This window comes from Thermobia domestica, chromosome 6, assembly GCF_964235325.1.
Source record: "Thermobia domestica chromosome 6, izTheDome1.hap1.1, whole genome shotgun sequence".
Classification (NCBI taxonomy): domain Eukaryota; kingdom Metazoa; phylum Arthropoda; class Insecta; order Zygentoma; family Lepismatidae; genus Thermobia; species Thermobia domestica.
The window spans coordinates 150,698,376-150,721,636 of NC_137459.1; the positions used below are offsets into that span (position 1 = coordinate 150,698,376).

Below are 23,261 nucleotides of genomic sequence, written 5' to 3' on the forward strand. Positions count from 1 at the left end.
ACTCTGTTTTAGCTTAGCCAGCATAACCATTAGTTAGAAACAAATTTTCTTAGTGCTCTTGTGAGTTCAGTAGCCCTACTTTCTACATGAAATTTGCGTGTAAATGTTTCGTTTATCATTTAGCTTCTTGTAGGGAGCAGCTTCTTGCAGAGGATATGTCCTGGTGGTCCCGACTATTGTGTAACTTTTGCCTAATGTTAGGGGCGATTTTACAGATTTTAATAAATCTGTCCTTATACGGAATTTGTCTTCTATATTATTATTATTATTATTATTATTATTATTATTATTATTATTATTATTATTACTACTGAAGATTTGAGACCTCAAAATTACGTCCTAGGATGAATTGCCTTAGAAGAGATAAAGTGGAAGAATTAGTGTCCGGAAGGAAAACAGGGGGAGTAAGGTGTCAGCTTCTGGACAATATGAGCCTCAAAATATCGGATGCCGTAATAGGAACTAAGTAGCATTTGCCTTCATCACGATACATAGTAACGCCCTTTCTTTGGATAATATACTTTGGATTGTGTATGGGTTAGATTGATATTTTAACAAAATATACATACAAATTTAAAAAATAATATTCCCTATTTAGAAATTTTGGTTGAACGGATATATGGAATGTGTTGGAAATGGCGAACGAAAATATTATTATTATTTCTAGAAATAGTGGAACAAGTTGAAAACAATTCCACTATGAAACAATACGTTTCAGACGCATTTATGACATACTAGGCCCTAAGGATAACCTTTATATATTCATGAATTGTTTGCTAAACACGTTACGTTCTCAGACAGTACGGATCAATATAGTAGGCATGTGGCGTCATTTTGCTAGCATTTCCCCTGTGAAGAAATTCGTTTAAACTCTAACTTCTAAAACCGAGAGAAATTGAATATTTTTCATGTTATTATATATAAGAAGCATTAATATTGTGAATGATAAAAATTTCTTAATTACGTCACCGAGAATCGAACCGAAGACAACTAAATTACGAAACGAATGCTAATGTCACTACCCTAAAATTGCTCTGTTAAATAAGAGTTAAAAATCACTCGTGTATTGTAGCAAATTCCACATGTTTATGATTAAAATATTTTATTAACGATGAAACACTCTGTTTTCGATCATGATAAGGTACTATAGTCCAGTGAGTTCAAATTTAAATTTAAAGGAAGACATACAAACACCCAAGGACATGAAAAACAAAGTGGTGTTAAGAGCAATTAGAACCCCTAAGTCGAACCTGGTGCTTCAGACCACTTTTTTTCTGATTCACCGAAAGTATCTTCGTAACTTGTCTCTGTTATATTCGGTTATACTGGTTTCACAGCTATTTCCAGTAATCTTGAACGACAGGGACACGAACGCAGATACATACAGGACGTTTAAAATTTCAAAGGCTCTCCCACCGAGAAAACCCCGAGAAAACCTACACACAAGACTTTGTCTAGCACAATGCCCACAGAGCTGGGTGGAATCATTAAATTCACAACAGTTTAATAATAATAATAATAATAATAGTAATAATAATAATAATAATAATAATAATAATAATAATAATAATAATAATAATAATAATAATAATGTTATTAAAATTTTTAAAGTTGCCTTAAAATTAGCGAAACCTACAGAAAAGTTTGGATTTTGGGAAAAGGGTCCGTACTTCCAAGACGCACCTCTGCAACTACCCAAATTTTAAACGAAAGTATTCCACTAAAGTTTCATGAAGAGAGTATTCTACTGTATGTTTTAAGGAAAATAACTGTAATAAAAATAACTAAATATCATTGAACAGTAAGACATATAATAAACTAACTTCTAGAATATGCAAAGGGAATTATAAAAGTTTTGCTGCAAAAATACCTACACAGGCAATAATTAAATAAGCTCTGAAATACAAAGTAACAAAATAGCGTATAAGATTCAGTCCACAGAGCAAGAGCAATCGTTACTTAAATAATGGACATATCCTATTTCGAGAATCGAGATAAGGTGAGAAATGTTTACAATACTTTTCGTCTCGTCTCGATTCTCATCTCCAAAGTGAGACTATAATTTGAGTTAGCCTCGTCCCGTCTCGAATGTAAAATGTTAATTCTCGTCACGATTTTGTTTGTGTTGTTTTAGAAACGAGATTACAAATTCCTCTTCTGTGGGCCAAATTAAACAAAACCCATATATTCTTGCCAAATGTCACGTTTCTGCTTGTAATGGTATGATCTGAGCGATAATAAGCTCCTAACTTTTAATCTTCTACGAGGTAATTATTATTATTATTACCACTATTATTATTCCTGAAGATTTGATACTTCAAGTATTGAATACTCACAGTATTCAAAGTCTGAAAATGAAAAATACGTGCGTCATCACCGATCAGTCGCCACCAAAAATCCTGAAGTAAAAAAATATTACTTGCCGATGTGGATTCGATCCGAGTACCTCTAGACTACTGGTCGAGCGCCTTGGCCACTTTTTAAAAGTTAACTGACTAACCAAACGTGTCCCAGTAACTTACTTGAACTATTTATTACTTAATTTTACTTGCTTTATTCGTATACTTGACTCTTTTCCAATCACCTAGAACGACAGGGACACGAACACAGAAACATCGAGAACAATTAACATCACAAAGACTCTCCCACCGGGAATCGAATCCGGGACCTCGTACACTAAAGACGCACGTCCTAGCCACTAGACCAGCGGGGAGGGCAACCACTGAACCACGATTACTCCACAGTAAGTGTGTTTTCGGTAGGTTTCTTTGCCTCCACTTACAAAGTTTTACATTTTATTTCTTCTTTCAAAACTTCTTTCGTATTTCTTTTATCATGATATAAGTTAATCACTTTTGGCATAGTTTATATTAATAACTTGAGCTGTTCTTAAACTTTTGGTTCACAGGTTTGTCTCTTCTCCACACCAAATTATAGATATAACAGATTTAATTCTCATACTCTGCATTTGCTTCAAAACAGTTGTCATTACCTGATCAAAGACTTCTCTCCGACACTAAACATTAAGAAACATACTAATTAATAAACGTAATCAGATCTTACCAATAGTTATTTTTCCTCCAACCGTGGCGAGAATCAAAATTATGTCAGAGACAAACTGTCTGTGTTTATGTTTCAGTATGAGATTTCCAGCGATTGTTGCCGCCTGAAAAATTAGTAAATTAGAAAAAACAATTATTTTCTTCTTCAAGAAAGAATGAATAATAGGTTATACCAAAGAAAACCATACATTATTTAATTTTCAAAGGTCTATTACAATGAAATATTTCCAGCGCTTTTTTTTTGTATATGGGTTGTTCAAATGAAACATAGTTGATCAGCACAGCGCGACCGTATGTCGGTACATTGTCAATACACTATACTAGTAAGCGTACATGTTAATCAATTGCCAATTTCTTGCATATTTTCGGGAATAAACACTGAAAGATGGCACTCGCTATCCGAAACACCCTAAAACAGGATCAACGTGCACGTGCAGTCACTAATGAAGCCTTCACACTAGGTATAAGCTGCTCGTGGAGCTGCAGCTGCTACTTTACATTGTCTTATATGTATTCCTTCAGGCATGTGCTTCGGTGCAAAGTGATCCGCAGCTCTGAGCTGCTATGAAGATCACAACGCCAGTAGTTGGCTCGACTGGGCTGCTGACAGGGAAGAAAATAACACAATCTTACGAGAGCCCTTCACACGTGAGTGTGAACTCACAATGTCAGTTTGACTGGAGAAATATGTACAAATATTTGATGTTGAAAATTTTCTCATGTTGAAATTCACATTTTACACTATTATACAGTTCGTCAAACGAAGATAAGATATAGACACCCTGAAGTAATTCAAGAAAAATCTTTCATCTTCTCTCAGTTTAGGAAACAGACTGTAAAAATAATATTCTTGCAGTCTTGATTGAGCTATGAAATGAATACACATTGTTTTATACCTTGTTTTTTTTTTTTTTTTTTTTTTTTTTGCAATTTATCGCCAAGATTAAAGCTGCAGCTTCTTCCGATTGTAGCATGATTGCCAATTTGATATCATGGTCTTTTCAGCAGATCAGAAGTATTCAATGCCTTCACACTACAGGTTTACATGAGTGGGTCAAGGGGGCGGCCCACAAGATCCTAATGTGAAGGAAGCCTAAGCTCTCAGTGCAGAAGATTGTGAACCCGCTGAGGTGTTTAGATGGATGAAGACTAGACGGTGAAGCACACATCTCAAAAAAAAAAAAAAAAAAAAAAATGTCATAGGTTGGTCCAGAATATTTTGTGAATGACAGAAAGTACCAACAGAGAAGCCCCATCCAGGCCAAACCGAAATGGTTGTAGCACAGAACAGATGTGCAGCGGTGAATAAAACAATTTGCTCCAATAGACGAGAGAGCTTTCGCTCTCTCTCGGAACAACTCAAAATGAGCATTAGTGTTACCTATACGGCAGCGAAGTAATTTGGCCTGCATGGTTTGACACATATGGTCAATCTCCCAAATTTCATGTGGAGGAAACTCGGTTGTTAGCCTCGAAATGTGTCCAGTGCCTGAATACTTCTACTGACTTCTGATAAACAGATTCATTCAGTTATCTACTGTATCTAATGAAATACATTCATTACTGTTTCAGATAACATCATCTAACAGTTTGATTTAAACATCCCTAGCAGATTCAATCCATAATTACATGGAAATATTTTATATGTTCAGACAAGATAATGATTGACTTGCAATTTTTCGTTCTATACTGACACAATTTAGAAATTCTAGTTTGAACCCGGTACTGACTGAAGTGTAATCCGAAGGATACCAAAAATTATATTTTTGATATATCAAAATACTTAAGAAAATGATATGAAACATATACTTACATTACGAACTGGTCTATTAGCCACATTAGGTAAGTAAGATGCTATTGTTGCTGCGTACGCATATCTACTATCTCGTGATGCTTCTTCAAGAATTTCGATGAACTGTGTCAATGTATTTGCTCCTCCGATTGTTAGAACAGGGGTCAAAGAATGTTCCAGAAGCTCATATACATGTTTGACGTCGATAAATGCACTATATTTAGTTTCATCATCAAAAAGACCTGTTTTCAATTAAAAGAAAAAAAGACAATTAGGGTCTATAGTAATATATTTACAATATCTGAACATGAATCGTTTAAGCTCTGGACATGAATCTTCTAAGCTTCAGATAGAGATCTTAAAGATAAAATATATATTAAAAATGACCAGTGCATTGAGCACGCCATATCTTAATTATGTAATCTGCAATCACAAAAATGTATAAAGCTACAGGAGCTGACAAGCTCATTGACATGAAATCATCGGTATTTAAGGTTGAAGTGAAAAGTTGCAATATAGCGATAAGAGCGAAACCAACAGCAAAAGTATCAAAAGTATATATATTTTTTTTCACATTTCAGGAGGTAAAAGGAGGGAATTAAGAAAATTCTCCTTTTTATTTAAATGGTCGTTTTTTGGAACACAAAATATCATGTTTCAGGTCATTGGAATTGGAATAAAAATGTGAAATTCTGTGTGCTTGAAGCCTTTTGACACTGTTATCTAAGAAAATCACAAACATTATTATTATTATTATTATTATTATTATTATTATTATTATTATTATTATTATTATTATTATTATTATTATTATTATTATTATTATAAAAGAGCTTTGCTGGAGTTTTGTGTGAAATTGAAAACTCTACCACATTATATTTAAATGAGACACCTTCAACACAATATAATTATTAAGAACTTCTGGTAGGAGTACGATGATGAAATTTGGTATTTTGAAGCCTCTCGATGCTAAAGGATCTGGCGGCTGGAAAGAGAGGGAAGGGTGAAGGAAGCTATAGTTAATGGATCATATTATAACAGAAAAATCGTACGTGAAGACGAAGAGGTTAGCTGAACGCCATGGAGTATGGAAGTTTCTCAGTTGCGGCAAGTGACGTGCCAATGAAGGCAGAATACCTATGATAATGATTATATTTGTTTGTATGTTTGTCTGGTATACAAAGGAACATCGTTGGTTTGGCGTACTTCTAAGTAGCTGTATTGAAGAAAACAAGATCTGGAAAAGACCGTAGACTATTTTAAAAAGTAGTACGTATCTTAGAGGTTTTAGCAGGAGATTCAAAGGGGAGAATGTGATTTAAAATTTATGTCAAAAATTGAGCATCTCACGAACTACTCACGTTAGGACGATGGAATTCGGTACGAAAACTCATTTTCAAGTTGAGATATTCATATTACTTACAATCTGCAAGAAAATACTGTGGAGGTAAGCAATCCCTAGAATGGGAGGGAAGAGGAAGGCGTGTAAAAATAATAGAAAGCTACAGATATTAGTGTCGAATCCATAGTTTTCGGGGTTGCTGAGATGAATAGTAACAGTTTCGATGCAGTCTAAGCCAAGTTTTAGCCCCTAATGGCACGAAAAGAGGGAATGGAGAAGTGGTGGAGAAAAGTACAAAATGATCGAGATTAGAGTTGAATCCATAGCTCTCGAAATCGCTGAAATGATTGGTATGTTTGTAGATTTTTGACACGGTCATCTAAGTAAATCACAAATTATAAAATTTGCAACTTCGGTGAGGATTTATGGGGAACTGAAAGATCTACCGTATATTATTTAAATATAACACTTTACACACCCCATAATTATTATGTACTTCCGATAGGACTACAATGATTAAACTTGGTATGTGTGCCCCCCAAAACTTACCCACAGAAATATTGTTTAAGAGGAGAAGATAAACTTGATCGTGTTAATCAAATGTGGTTATTTTTCAATGAAAAACTTGAAAAGCAGAGGTACTTCAAATTAGAATATAACTCAAAACTTGGCATTGTCTTTGGAAACTGACAAAGTGAGTGAGAAGCAGAATATTAAGATGCAAAGGTTGACGTATGAGATGCGAGGCGGCCGTAGACTGAGCACACGCGGGGGTCTATGGGCAAAGCCCTCAGCTGGTCGAAGGCTAGTGTTATATATAAAAATTAATGTTTGTTTGTATGTTTGTACGGAATACAAATCAACAGCATTGACTTATCGAAGAAATCGTAGACTGTTCAGAGTTTTGTTTAATGTTTATCCTAAGTGGAGATGAGGTTCAAAGAAGAAGAGGTGGTTCAAAATTTATGACGAAAGTAGAATATCTCACATGCCACTCAATTAAGATGACAGTTGGTATATAAACTCATATATATATATATATATATATATGAAAAATACTGCTGATCTAAACCACCTCTAGAATATCTAGGAGGTGAGAAGGAGTGTCATTTAGAAATAACAAAAAAAAAACCGATATTAATGTCGATTCACAGTATTCGGAGTTGTTGAGATGAATAGTTATACTCTCGATGCTGTCTAAGTCCAACTTCAACCCCAACGGAATGGAGGTTGAGAAGGGGTAAGAAATAACATGTCAATTATGACCGAGATTAGTGTAGAATCCATTGCTTTCGGTTTTGCTAAGCTGAATGGTGACAGTCTTGGTGACATTTAAGCCCACGTTTAGTCAAGAGCGTCAGCTGGCTCGGCAATTGACAGGGGCAACGTCGAAGGCGTTGCTCATCGTTATTTATTCTACTCAGTTCTCTACTTTTAAATATTGTGCATAAACATTTTTCTTGCCGTTAGAAGCCGGGGACGGATCGGTCGTATATTTTAAAATGAAATGATAAAGTAGACATAGCTTTATAATACTGTGAATACACAATATTCTCAACGAATTAAGAAGTGTATGTACAGATAATGTTAATGACTATGGGTACGTTCAAATCACTCCTCGCTTGGGCCTACTTAGTGACTTACTCTCAGTAAATGCAGTCGAGACGAGAGGTTTAAAGGTTAGAATTGAACCGGACGATACGCTATATAAATACCTAGAACGCATAAGAAAGTGCTTAACATAATTTTAGCCCGAACTCTAAGATTTCCTTATTTCTTTTCCTTTTTTTGAAGTTATTGGCACATTTTCTGTTTTCTCTTAATCCATTCGTGTTTTAATCAAGGGAAAATGAAAGTTATTTTTTTTCCTTGAGAGAAAAAGAACAGTTCAAGTGAATTGAGGCGAGAAGAATCAGTTACACTATTAAACCACTAAAAAGAGCATTTATCTCTGTTTAAACTTCACTGCAATGTTTCGGAATAACTTTCAATATACTGTATGCCACATCACTGTTGAGATACGGGCATTTACACTGGAATAAGATTCCAAGGTGAAAACATGAGATTAGATCCCACACTATGCTGTAAGTTTATACCATAAGATTTCGTATTTAAGAAGGAACCATTAAAGCCAATCAAATAAACAAAAGTGCGTTCTTTCTTCGATTTAAATTTATTACAAATCTTTCAGATGAATTATCCTAATTTTATGTATAGATATAATATGTCTCCAAAGCTTAAAAAAGACATTTTTGCGATACTTATACCAGGATTGAATGTATGTGTTTAATCTGCAGTTACACCCACCTTTGCCTGTGTGTCCACCTACTAACATATATTCTTCACCGGGCATTTGTTGGATAATTTCGTACAATTCCTTAAGAGAAGTTGGACGATACCACTCTCCTCCTTCTAGCATAAGATGAACAGGCTCAACCTCGTGTTGTTTCACAAGACAACAGAAGGGGTCGTCATTACTGCCACCATTAAATAAAGTATTCAACTTTGGGCATAAATTGTTTTTCATAATATCCTGGAAACATCCAAATAGGAGAATGAATTAATGATAGAATTGAAAACTTTATTGCACAAAGTTTTGTATTCTTATTATGCTAATTCACTCAAAGTATACATATTTTAAAAATTCTCATTAGAAAATCAACTAAAGTCTTAGCTAGCTTCACATCAACAATAAAATTTACGTTTAAAGCAGCAGCCAAGATATACACACTTTCCATATGATAAATTTTATTTACAAATACGAACTATTTACAATACTGGTCTAATATGAAACTGTCGTCTTTCAAATGAATTTAAAGAAATATAATTTAACAATCCATTATAAATTCCTTAATTTAAAAATGCTATTATAATCTTTAAAAAATATAGATAAAAACATTGGGAGGATGGCAACTTCGGTTAAGAGTTTGTAGTGTGTAAAATTTAGCTGTCCGCTATTCCAGTGATACTATGGTTAAAGAAAAAAATACGAGTTATTTTCGAAACCTAATTGGTTTTCTATTTCAAATATCTTCCATAGCACCCATTTACTCAGGATGTTGGTATGATACAAATAGATTATAGAAGTATGACGTTTGTTTTGTGCTTATCGACCTTACTATATCTATGTCTATCAGTGTCCTTCATAAACGCGCAAAACGTTATTTTTTCCACATCTCTAGATGTCAAAAACCAAACAAAATGCTATTAAATAAATTGTTCCAATTAATTTTTTTGATTACAAAATGATGGAATAAGGTAATTGGATGTCCCTAAAATAAATATGGTTCAATTATTCTTTGTGCACCTGATGAGATTAATTTTGCATGATCCTGAAAAAAAATATTTCTTAAATATTTAGATAGATGTAAGTCAATATTCATAATATATATGAGGAAAACAGTGGCAATGTCCCTTCTTCTAATGATAACATACAGACGCCATTTCGTCCGGGAGGATGTGTATGCGGTACCTCTGCGCGACATGAACTAGGCGGGGCCGTGATACAAGCTCCCCTGTGTTCAGGAGTTCCCAGGTGTGTTGGATTCTGCCGGACTGTGGTCATACCGTGGGATTCAGTATCTTAATGCTTAGATAATAAGGAAGAGATGAGCTTGCATTAACGTTTGGGCATCATAAACTGCAGAATGTGATAGATTCCTGCTCACTAGGAAAGTCCCCTCCACCAATATGTATAACTGTAAAAGACTCTGGTTTTGGCCTCTCGAGCAATGAGTGTATCCCATTCCCCTACGGGAGTTACATCCATAGCCAAATTTTTGAGGGACTGAACCAGAAGGTGCACCTCGTGCACAACAATTACGATGTCATCTGTAATAAACAGGTTGGTTTTAAAGGTGTCAGATACCGCTTCGGAAAGTCGGATGTCTGCCCGACTCTGTCCTTGGAAGTAAAGAAACCTGTAGGAGAGATCACTATCAAAGATGTCTCACATGGGGGACGGTGGCTCTGATTGCACTTGCAGTTCCCGTTCTATGAATTAGGCACAATTATTCTGTTCATACGTTCTGTAGTGCGCTTCTGAGCACTGGAAAAACAGGTTTCCTGTTAAAAGTTCATACCTCCTACACATGGACCAGTGAAACGTCACGCGAGTATCGATTCTGTGGGATGACTACCCAGTCTCTTGCAGCCTTACTGAACAGCGAAGCTAGAAATCACTTATTTCACAATAATGAGCATTTCCCTGGTCTCGTCCTAGCACTGCAAACTCAGACTGCGGTTGGATGATGATCTTCAAACTATTAACAGTATGCCTTACACAGACAATGCTATCAACACTGCCTCAACAGTGCCAGTGTTCTGAAACATTCAGGCTAAGTTCAGCATGCTCTTTAAAGACAATCATTATGTTCTGAAAAATTCGTTCGAATTGGATATGTATTCTATATTGAGAAAACTTATTTCGAAAATTGTCCATAAATTCAGATGTTTCGACTTGAAGACCTCCTGGCTTTGATTGACCCAACAGCATTCTTTTTTCTTCTTATGAACTTCAGAAGACAAATTAGAAGAACAGGACTTAAGAAGAAGAATTTATTTGGAATACTATACCAGAAAATGATTCGCACAATTCGGTTTGCACACTCACAAATGAGTTAGTGCAAATGCAAACCTCGACACTAAAAACATTTTGCACGGAGTACCTCACCTTCAGTATTACAACTTATAACAATATGATCGAGGAAATGCTTAGTAGTATATTAATCAACAAGGCATTTAAACACCATTTTTTTTACTTTTATAAGCTTATTATTTACATATGACAAACCGGAAAACATAACGGCAGAGTTGCAAATTTACTATAAGTGTTTTGTCAAGCGAACTGCTTTTCTTTTTCTTTTAAAACAGAAACTTTTCCCTTATCATTTCTCTACTTTTCTATTTTGTTCAGTTTAATATTCATGTTCGTATATTAAACTATAATTACATAAAACTTGTAGATATATTATGTAACGTAAAAATGGCAGCTGGGTTTCTTCATTCAAGTTAGTTCAAGAATAATTGAATGTCAACGTTGAGATGCGTCACTTTTGGGATATTCTGTAGTGTATAAATGATAAGTTTATAATCTGGTAACACTGGAAGAGACTTTGTTAATTTCTATTCAATTTAACATCATGAAGAAATGTAACACTTCTTAATTATAACGGATATTCTTAAGAATTGTATTTAAATAAAGTCCCTATATGGTACATTCACAAGCAAAACTGAGTATACACACATTACATGCTTTCTTCCTCTTTGTTTCTGTTCTTTCTTTCTTTTTCTTCAAAAACACTTCCATACAAATTGACCGCGATTAGCGTACGCGCCTTTGGCGTGGGAGACCCGGGTTCGATTCCCGGCGGGAGCTCATGCAGTTCGGATTCCACGTTAATCAGTAGGTCCACGTCTCATATAGCGTTGCTGCTGAACTGGACGTTAAACTCAAAATCAACTCAACTCAACAAATTGACCGATCAAAATACTGTTTTCAATGCTTTGTAGAGAATTACATTTTTCTACATAAAGAAAATGAAACAATTAAAATTATTCTGTTTGTTCTAAAGTTAATAATAAACATAGGATACATATGTTTTTTACTAGTGATTGTACAAGTGTATTTAGTACCAGTCGAAAAGAAGTCTTCCTCACACTGCAATATACCAATAAAAACACAAAAATTAGGGAAGTCTCTGATATGCTAAGAATAATTTTAAAACAAAACATGCCGACAAACTATATTGGATGTTATGTCAAAAATGTCTAGTTTACCTCAATGTCCAAGTAATCAGATTGCAAAAGTTCCTGAGGGGCATCACTTGCAAACGATTTGAAACAATCCAGAATGGGACGATATCCTGTGCAGCGACAAAAATTCCCATCTATTGAATCTTCGGCTTTCTTGATAGATATTGAACCTTCTCTTTCCAACACGCTGTCAAAAAGCATATTATTTGTAGTTGTAGATACAGCACAGTGGATATAGTAGGAAGTCGAAAATCCGAACTAATTGGGAACCACAGGTAGTTCGGATTTTCGAAAATGACCAAGAAAATGCTATTTAGACTTAAATATACTGTACGGTATGCTCTTTTATCGATACAGTGATTATACAGCACATATAGTAATTACAATACCGTACGTACCTACTTACATTTAATTTTTCTGAAGAACCTGCTCGCACACTAAATTACACTGTTTTTGTAATTCACACTTAAAACTTAGCTTATATAGGCCTAAGGGAAAATAAAAATAAAAATATGTATGACAAACAATTACCTATGAATGAGCTTTTGTAAAAACATTGACTTCACACAACGCCGAAGGACAACTCTACTGTGTGTTTATCACTTGCGCTAATACAAAGTGTAAAAAGCTTATAGGGACTGCAGATTATAGACGTCCTACTGTATATACATAAAAGCCAATTAAGAAATAAAGTCAAACATATCATCACTGTCAAAGTGTCCTTCCTGCTCTTAGAAACATATTTGAATTAACTCTAAAGGAACAAACAATACTAAAGTAACAATAAAAAGTGAACGATATAGACCTAATTTTGGTTCGAATTAAGAATCCTTTTTGCTATGAATGTTATATTATCTTGACTACATTTTTAGTAACAAGGTAACAGAGAGTTAATCATACCTAGAAGCAGACAGATTTACATCAGGAAATTCTCTATATTCTTATATTAGCTGATAGTGATTATATGCATTTATTTTAAATATTTTATAGTAAACTTGAACATACAGTTCACGAGGAAAAATAGCAAAAATTCGGATGGAGAGAAAACCATTTTCGCGGTTTCACATTATTATTATTATTATTATTATTATTATTATTATTATTATTATTATTATTATTATTATTATTATTATTATTATTATTATAGCGGGAGCAGTATACCATTGAAGTCTGTGTGCCTGTTTCATGACAACTTTTCTAAAATTTAGCTGATTTGATGATTTCCAGTCGGACTTATTGCTTAGGATTAGAATCGTTCGAACACAAGAAATTGATTCTATACAATAATGGCAAAACATGATATGTATGTACATTTGTACAGGCAAGCAAATTGCAACCTTATGAATTAAACCTATACGAGGATGTTAAAATATGATGCCACTTTTTGAAGATTTTCTGATTTTTCGCTCCGGTAGTTTACTATACTGACGAGGAAACCGACTCAAGTGTGACACGAGTTTGTGGACGAGTTTAAGCACAATCGAAGTGTATTTGTGAACAATGAATTCCATTAGAGGGAAAAACCCTCGATCGTAACCGTTCCGGAGATATATAGGGGTAAGGGGAAAGTTGGTGTTCTGAAATTTTGTAGATTTTTGGCTATGTTGCGAGTAAATATGTTTGAAATTTGCATTTAAACGTTAAGAAAGATGCACCACACCGAATGAAAATTGTGTTGAATGTTGAGGTGAGTGGTGTAGCTTTTACCCGGGGCAGGAAAAAAAGGGGCTATGAGGAATTATGCCATTGACATGAAAAACAAAATTGTATAACATTACTTACTAATATATCATGTCTTTAGTACGGAGAAAATAAGAAAAAGTTATATGAAAATGTATTAATTATATTGCCAAAGGAATAGAGACGTTATTATGTGAACAAAAATACAATGTCATATTCTGTGCAAAAACGCTATAGAAGAGCAAATCATGTAATATAGAACATAAACACATATTATTGGAAACGTCCACCATTTTTTAAAATATATTTTTCATCCTATTTGACCTAATTATGTTTTCATTCGATTCAGCGTACCAAGAAACCTATACATAGACACCTTACACGCCTATTTCAGAGGCAACAATTGAACTCCGTTATTTTCGTCTTCCCCTTCCAAACATTCTTCCCCTAGAACTTTTATGGACTCTTCAGTTTTGTAACCCTCATGTCTAATGCAACGTATTACTAAAGTTTCGTAGATGAAGGAATTCTTCATTTTTAAAAGTCTATTTTAATAGTACTATTGCTACATATTCAAAACTTAGCAAAATATCGGAGCAGCAGCCTTCCCCTTATTCTTCTACATCTCCGGAACAGTTGAGATCGAGGATTTTTCCCTCTAATGGGTTTAATTGTACACAAAAGCATTTCGTTTGCGCATAAACTCGTCCACAATTTCGTGTCACACTTGAATCGGCTTCCTCGTGAGATCTATATGGGAGAAAACGTGGATATAGATTAACTAAAAATTTTATATATGTGTATATGCAACGTTTTCTCCAGTGAACTGAAAATATTTTAAATTTAATTCATAAGTTTGTAATTCGCTTTCCTGTACAAATGTTCATATCATGTTTTGCCATCCTCATATAGATTTTGCCCCCACTTTAGGAAAATATTTCAGAATAACTTTCGTTTCAAAATTCCTATTTGCATGAACTTGGCCTGCGCTTTCCTCCTGAGATTGAAATCTGTCAAGTGTAAAGGGTTTTAAAAATAAGAGGTAGAATCAACACGAAAGTTGGAAATTTGTGGATATACGTAATGTTATAACAAAAATAACAATTCACGTGAACTTTCGTACAATCATTCGATTGTGATATAATATCGTCCCTTTGTTTGCGAACTGTCGTATCTCAGTTTTTCTCATTTTTCAGGAGAGCGATTTGAAATTTTGCACCTATTTCATCTTCCTGTTACGCTTGTGTTTACCAACAAATATTTACCAATTTTTGAGACAGTGTAGCTGAAAGTACATTCGTTAATACCGCATGTTTAAATTATATAATATTGGTATATTAAGCCATAAAAATGTTATTTGAGATACGTCACTTTGCAAAAAAGATGTTAGTTTTAAGAATGAGTTACGTCACTGTGCAGAGTTCTTAGAATGTAAGAATAATGCCTAATTTAAGTTGGAAAACTGTAAATTTGTCCACTTGTGTACATCCAAGTTGCTGTATTCGTCTTTGATATGAGTAAGTTATATAATAAAGTAAACAATCTACAGAACCAAAGTCTTATTTCTTTCATTAATTAATTAAACATGTTTATGAAATTAATAGTAAAAGAACAAACTAGTAAGGCTTATGACCTTTCACCAAAAAAAGGAAATAGTGTGGTATGAAATTAATACTACAAATTAACACTATTATGTAAATATGAAGCTGTATGAAAAAAATAAAATTCAAGGCAGCTTCTAAATAAGAAAATTAAAAATAAGTTATCGTAACTAAACTAGAGTATAATAACATTCTTTTAAGTAAACATGAGTATAACTTAAATGAGTACAGTCAATAGCTCCTCCGTACAATACTGAAAATTATTGAACCATGTCCATAAATAATTGAAAGAAAAACAGTCCTGAAGTTAACAAAACTACAAAAATAAAGAATCTTGGTTTTGTTTGATACCGTTCTAATGGTAGAGGTGCAAGTATAATTGCTGGTGCACAGAGATTCGTATGACAAGGATAGGTCCGTTGTATAGAGATATTAGGTCTGCGTATTTGTCTTGGACGACTTCAGGTTAAGTTCGAACTTAAAATCTTTTACGTTCTTCTTGAGTCGCTTAAATTGGAGTTCCTTGTAGTCTAATTGTGGGTGGCAGGTTTTGTAGAAAATAGGTGTCGGCAGTGACGTAACTAAAGTGGGAAACGGGCCTTGGGTCACGGGTGCTGGATTGGGGGGCGCAAAACTGGACAAATATTTATTTTCACTATAAGGCAAGGAAAGGAGTTTTAGTAAACTAAAGATCATAAAAAGTTACCTCAGAAACTTAACAGGACAACAACGACTCACCAACCTTAGGATCATATCAATAGAGCATAAGTTAGCTTCAAAGCTATCTTTTGAAGAAATTGTAAAAACCTTTGCAGCCAAAAGAGCTCGCAAAGTTAAATTTTAGTTCCAGCTTTTTGTGTATGCATTTAACTTACGTCCGTTCAAGATTTGTAAAATATACAAGTATAATATTCGAGACAACATCTTGACTGCTTATCATAATTAAATATCCTATTCTAAAGCAACAAAGTGTTTATTTATGCTACACTTCTCGATATAATTCCAAAAACATGGCGATTTGCAGTTATTATGATAAGATTATAAGAATATGTCAAGCATGGTACTCTGAGATTATTTGGCAATCCAATACTAATTACTTTGGTGTTTTATCTTGTACTAAAAATTAAATTATGTACTGCAATTTTGAAATCAAGTTTTACCACTTCAAGAAAAAATGGAATAGGAAAATTACTGTGTGATGCCAATATCACGTGTAGTCGAGGAGCATTTTGGTTTGGTTGGTCAGGGATGGGGGGACTAAGGCGAGTTCTTGGCACCGACGATAATTAGCTTAGTTGCGTCGCTGGTTGTCGGTGACCTCTTCAAAACTCATATGTCCATCATGTTCTTCCAAAATGAAATGAAATGAAATCTTTAAGTTTCACGTCCCATGATTATCCCGGTGAGGCTAAAGAAAACAGTGATGACGAGAAATTCATGAAATGGCGGAATGAAGGAAGTGAGAGGAAATGGGAGAACCCGGAGAAAACCTACGCACATGGTGTTTGTCCACCACAAATTTCACTTGGCGCGAGCTGGGATCGAACCAAGGACCCCATGCACCAGATGTGAATGCCTCCGCGGCCCCCCATGTTCTTCCAGTTTACGTTTCTTCCATTACTTCCCTCTGATTCTAGAATTTGCAGAATTCTAAGTTCTTTGGAGAACTGCTTGAAGTTGACGAAATCAGTTTGCTGTAGTTCCACTACCTCAGAAGGTTGCTTTCTACGAGCCAGCTTGATCACAAGGACCAGTTGTGAAGGCACCTGTAAATATTTGCTGCTTGCTTAAACAACATATTAAAACAAATTGCGCATTAAGGTGAACACACACATACACACAAAAAGTCGTTTGAGATTCGACTGTGTGTGAAAAATACAAACTTACCTTAATTTATCTTGCAAACTGTCGTATCATGAGTTACGACAGTTCGACAGAAATTTAATTCCCTACAATTGAGATACGACGAACATCAAATTGCTTATTCCATAGTTATATTTAGGAATTTAGATACGGCTATTAAATAGATTTATAGAGCTCCTAAAGGGGAATTCAGGGCTGATCTTAACTCAAAAATCGATTTTTTGGAGATACGACACTTGCAAAAAAGGGACGATATGAGAGACATTTTCTTTGAAGCTTCTCAAACATCCACGTTTCTTGAAGTTGATATGAGTCACAAATAAGGTAATAAAGTTACCCCATCTATCTCAAATATCTAAAAAAAAAAACAAAAAAACCCACTTTATTTGCATGAAGAGGAGGGAATAGTTTTATTGAAACTTATGAATTGTTTCGATTATTTGAAGTCAAAAGCGACAAGAAAATTAATTGACTCCATCTTTAACGAAACGTTTAAGAATAACATTCCTTATAGGTCTAATTACTAGATTTTCATTAGTGTGATTTATTTGATTCTTCCTCATTGGACCTATTTAAGTGTTGAGATCATTCGAGAAGAAGGAATTAATTTATTACCAGCTTTAAGAATATGTTTCAGAATAACTTTTTTCTTTTCTTTTTTTAAGAGAAAAATCTTATTTCCACGAAATAATTATATAATGCGTTTTGTTAGAAAATTAAAATTATTCCCACTGGTTATAGCATTGAAATCAGCCAAAATAAGATGGCAAATTAATCCAATTAGAAAGAAAACTTTATTTACATTACGGTAAAAGTTATTTTTAGTTGAAAGACTTATTCAGAAAGCTAGATATTTGGACTGGCATATAACACATAATACTTCAGTATCACATAATTATAAACTATTTTATATTATTTTACACAAAACTATTTTACACAAAATTAAATTAAATGATAATTCATCACATGTAGCATCATTTGTAGCGTGCATGAGGGACAAAGGGGTAAAATATCCTTATGAAAGTTGATATACATAAAAATATATTAATGTATAATAGTTTAAACACATTTTACTACATTTAAGTGTATAACTTCAAATTTTTAAAAAAAATGCCCAAAAGTTAGTATTTATGTGTTCACCATTTTCTATATATATATATATATATACACTAACAAATGTAGCATACATTTCTATGTAATACAAAACATTATAACAAAACACACAAAATGAGCTTCGAGAGACCATTTCGTATCGTAGAAGTATTAATATCAGTTGAATGTACTTGATATATCACAGGCATTTACCTATATATTAATTCCTCTGACAAATTAATAAATTTCTAATTTCACCTATGTATTACACACATGTCTGTTCTTCTCAAACAACCTAGGCCGTCGCAAAGGAGGGGATAACGGGTTCGATCTACGTCTGATATGATGGTAGACAAAGAAGATCTTATGACCCAACTTCCAAAGTGTCAATTGATTTATTTATAACACAAGAGATCAAGCGTTATAATGTACGATAACTTTAAATGTATTTCTGCAAATGTTAACTGCTTTTGTTAAAGCTAGTTCATTTCTTCCAGTTCTATACAATAACGGACCAAATTTAAGGTTTCACCTAGCAGGAGTTAAAAATGATCAATCATTCCAACTTCACACCTCCATACTAGCAAAAGCAACTTTTAAGAATGGAGAGGTGATTTAAAGAATGCCATGAACGTTCAGCTTAAATGACCGTCGACTATGCATATAAAATTGCCATTGTCTCCCGTCGTTGACTACATGTACCGGACACGTGGCAATTAGTACCGGATTTAGGTTTAAACTAAACAAGCTATAGCTTAGGGTGTCACTGTCTTGCGACCACAAAAAGGAAAACGGAAATAGAAAAGAAAAAGAAATTTAAGAAGAGAAATTGAATGTATATACATTCCAAAATATAAGATATAAACAAAATAAAACCTACATACATTAACTACATTTTGGGTTGAGCAGCCCCCTATGAAGTAAGTAATGGATCCCGTTCTGCTTGCTTTCTTCCTAATTGACAATAATAAAAAAGTGGACATATAACGGACTCCATTACGTTCAATAACTTAGGGCCTCATCAATCCTAAATTCGGCTCTGATGGCAATACAAGTTCAAAATCCCTTTCCAATTTTACAAAAACATAAAATCGTTACTCCAAGATTTGCGATACCTTATTATTTCGAGTCAGGCTATGGGTACTCACATATGCAAATATATCAATCTCGTCAATTATACTAATCATCGATACACAGTGGAGTGGTTGTGGATTCTGTATGATTAGCAAGGTTAACATCCACTCTTTGCTTTTAAATTCAGTGTGTGTGGTTACCTGGATCTAGGGGTGTTCGATAAGGCTGAAGACCTATCGAACTTCGGGACTGAAAATTTATCGAGTTGTCATCGGTTACTCGAAACCTTTCGAGTATTTGAAATTATCGAAGTTTCGGGTATTATCGAAATTTCGAGTATTATCGAAGTTTCGGGTATTATCGAAATTTCGAGTATTATCGAAGTTTCGGGTACTATCGAAATTTCGAGTATTATCGAAGTTTCGGGTATTATCGAAATTTTGAGTATTATCGAAGTTTCGGGTATTATCGAAATTTCGAGTATTATCGAAGTTTCGGGAATTATCGAAATTTCTAGTATTATCAAAGTTTCGGGTATTATCGACATTTCGAGTATTATCGAAGTTTCGGGTATTATCGAAATTCCGATTATTATCGAAGTTTCGGGTATTATCAAAAGTAGTGATGGACAGTTCGGTTCCTTCACCTTTCCAATCATTCCTTCTTGCAGCCAAACTAGTCAAACAACTTTTTTTTTTATCTGATAAGTTATTGCAAAGTTGTACTTGTGAGGAGAAAAGAAAGCGTGCACAAAGGGATTGCTTTTTCGTCCCCCCCCCCACACACACAGAAAGCGTTCATTTTTCCCTGAATTTTATCTCTTGTTTGTTATTTGCTAACAGCTAGTGTATTAGTGTTGCCAGAGATACGGTCTTAAACGTACAAATAGGGTAATTTGCTCTTCATACGATATAGTATACGCCCAACACCTCAACCATATTAATCACGCACGGTGTTGCTAAAATGTTATAGCAAAATTTTATTTTTAAGCCAAATGTATTATCTTCTGTCGTGTTTGCTTTCTCTTAATGGCCACTAGTTCACACATTGCCGCAATCAGATATGATGATGCTTTGGGCGCAAACTCCCCCTCTAGTCTTTCAGTAAAATAAATGTTAGTCAAATCAGTGGTGATTTCAGGGTTTGTTTAGAAGGAATATTTCCCCACAAACATATCTCTGATCATGTTCACCGTGGTTTACCAGTATTTTTGCTACTTTCACCCTCCGTGTATTCAAAATCTCCCGGGGTAGGATTACCATAATTTGTGGATATTTTTAAGAATGGTGTGTGTGTTTATTGAGAAGTTAAGAAAAGTCTAATCTTAACTTCCTAAAATGCTTATGCTCATTTTCTATACTTAAAATATATTTTTTATATTATTGTCTTAATTATTTTCCTGAGTAAAGTATTCTTGCGAAGAACACCTTATCGTTATTGATTTTTTTCATAAATATCAGTACACAGAATTGCAAGCCAAGCACTTGACCAAACACAGCGAAATTTCCCAGTCTTCCATTTTCCTTAAAATTTCGGGCATTAGTTAATCCCAGACAATTTTCCGGATCGGGCTTGAATCTAGGACGTATGATAAGACAACGCGGGGGAAACCTTTAAATCATCACTAAGTTTAATGAAGGTGAAAAACGGAAATAAATCTATTTCCTCGACAGTGAATATACAGTGTACCATATGTTCTATACAGTTGGTTTGTACATTATGATGAATCCACACACTAGCGGATCCAGAAGCGTCGTTTGGTGGAGGCAGATTGCTTCCTGGACGAATAATGTAGGTTTTAAAAACGTACGAGTTTTGCATCAATTTAGAATAACGTGGTGCATTATTTTATATAGAGTGTTTCAAAACAACACCGCCAACGTTTGGGTTCCCACATTACCTAATTTTAGCGGATACCACAAGATTTTCAGGTCTTATATTCGTCCCCCGCTTAACCATCTCTTAATCATGAAAAACCACCCGCTTTTTCGGATTGGAGAAAAATCTAAGACGACTTTGTTGATAAAGTGTTGTTATATTCAACGTAAACCGCTACATTTCTGTATCAATCTCAATCGCGAATGGGCAGATGGCAGAAACAAGATGAACGCAAAAACTGTCAAATTATTACTACTGGTCTTGTACAATATGAAAGACGTATCATGCGTAGAATTTTATGATAAGATTTTATGCCATCGAGATTTTTTTAAAGGAAGTTAAAGGGAATGAAAAATGTATAAAATTTGGCATAATCATACACATTTTGGTTCAACCCATGAATACTAATGTATGATCTCATGGGTGCGTATTTCTTTGATAACATTCTGTCCAGTTCAACTGAACACGTCTATGTTGTTACGCAATCTATATGTTCAACTAGTCTTTATATATTGAGAAATGATTGCAAATTGAACCTACGGATCCTTAGCATATTGCTTTGATTAGATTCATTATTAGTATTTTTTTCTTTTAAAATGTTTATACTGTATTTCATATATTGTGAAACTGTGGTATTTTCGTATGTTAGTATGATTTCAAATAGAAATCTTTGAAAATGATCAGAAATTTTATAAGAGATGGACCAAGACTCCTAAATATGTTTTAGCTTTCTTACGATAAAAGTTTAGAAATTATTTTGTATTCCTTAGAGAGAAAACCGTATGAACAACATCTGCCATATATCGCTTGCTTTTTTTTTTTTTTTAACTTGTCTTAGAGAAATCCTTATTAGAGATATTTTACTGTAATACTTATTTAATACTTACTTTACAATACGAGACTCACATTTGTTGAACTTAATAAAACATTAAAGGCAAAAACTAAATTTTCTTTACTTTAGTTTTGTTAGAAAAGTACATTGGAAGTGTCACTTAACAAAGAAATCACTAAAAAAAATGGTCAGAAGGATCGTCAGTATTTCTAATACACAAATTCACATCAGTACTTACGGTTTAGAATCCCCCGCTTTTCTAATTTCAAAATATGGCAGCCCTATCCTGAGACCAAGATAAAACAAAAAGTATAGACCAACCTGGGTGCACAAATGCTTCCTTTTGGAGTTATAGGATGCCGAAAACATGAATAAATGAACTTTATAGGTCCATAGCTCCAATACTATAGGATCTACCGTAGTCCGGTCAAGATTTTATTTAGGAACTAGTATGTGCCCTATCCAAATATCCAAGTTTCAGAATGATCCAAATATCCCATATGATCTTTTTTCTGATATTTTCACTTCAGTAACTTGAACACACTTTCCAGTACCGTTTCAGCTTGAATTAGCAGTATAACCGTGTTTCCCATAGAAAAACCTGATTACAACTGAAGTGCAATGTAATTGTAATCGGTTTCAAAGACATTGGCTTCTTGTTTCAGAAAAGAAAGAAACAGTGATAAGTAGTCTATTGTATGCAGGACACGACAGGAGAGATAGGGTCTAATATTGCTTTCAACAACTGCAAAGCAAGTAACTGTACACCATCTTTCTTTGAAAGTCTGTTTGCAACAATATACGAAGCAGCTGAGAGAACTCTTGAGGAAATAATGTTTTCTATTTTTCCTTAAGAAGTGATCGGAAGTTATTTTAATTTGATATGGAAATTGAATCAGAGCCATTGAAATGTAAGTCAGAGGATGTGTGTTTTTCTCCCCTTTCCCCTTCATCCCTTTTGTCCCTCCCTGGTTCGATCCCCGACCAAGTAAGTTTGTGGTGGACAACATCGTGTCCGTGGGTTTTCTCGGCGTACTCCCGTTTCCTTTCACATTCCCATTCCACCAATTATTCCATCATCATTCACTTGCCTTAATTATACTTCTCCCTTAGCCTAACAGACATAATAGTAGGTCATTAAACTGGAAGATTTCACTTCATTTCATTTTTCTTTAGTCTTCGTTCTGTCATATGTAAAGTTCTCCCTTGTGCATAGCATCATGCCATGAGGGCATGTAGGGAGTGTGCCCTCAGTCGTAGATGAATGTGGTGTTGTCGGCACCACGCTTCG

At 34.3% G+C, this 23,261-nt stretch overlaps 1 protein-coding gene across 2 annotated transcripts in view; it reads right to left on the minus strand.

Annotated features, from left to right (window-relative positions):
* LOC145688265 (uncharacterized) overlaps positions 1–23,261 on the minus strand; it is a 249,611-nt gene that overhangs the window by 100,355 nt on the left and 125,995 nt on the right. For both annotated transcript variants that reach the window (XM_081762246.1, XM_081762247.1), the window contains exons 5-8: positions 11,975–12,137; positions 8,504–8,729; positions 4,876–5,096; positions 3,064–3,166 (exon numbers count right to left, since the gene is read on the minus strand). In XM_081762246.1, the coding sequence (XP_081618372.1) occupies positions 3,064–3,166; positions 4,876–5,096; positions 8,504–8,729; positions 11,975–12,137 (713 nt within the window). The remainder of the gene's footprint in view (positions 1–3,063; positions 3,167–4,875; positions 5,097–8,503; positions 8,730–11,974; positions 12,138–23,261) is intronic.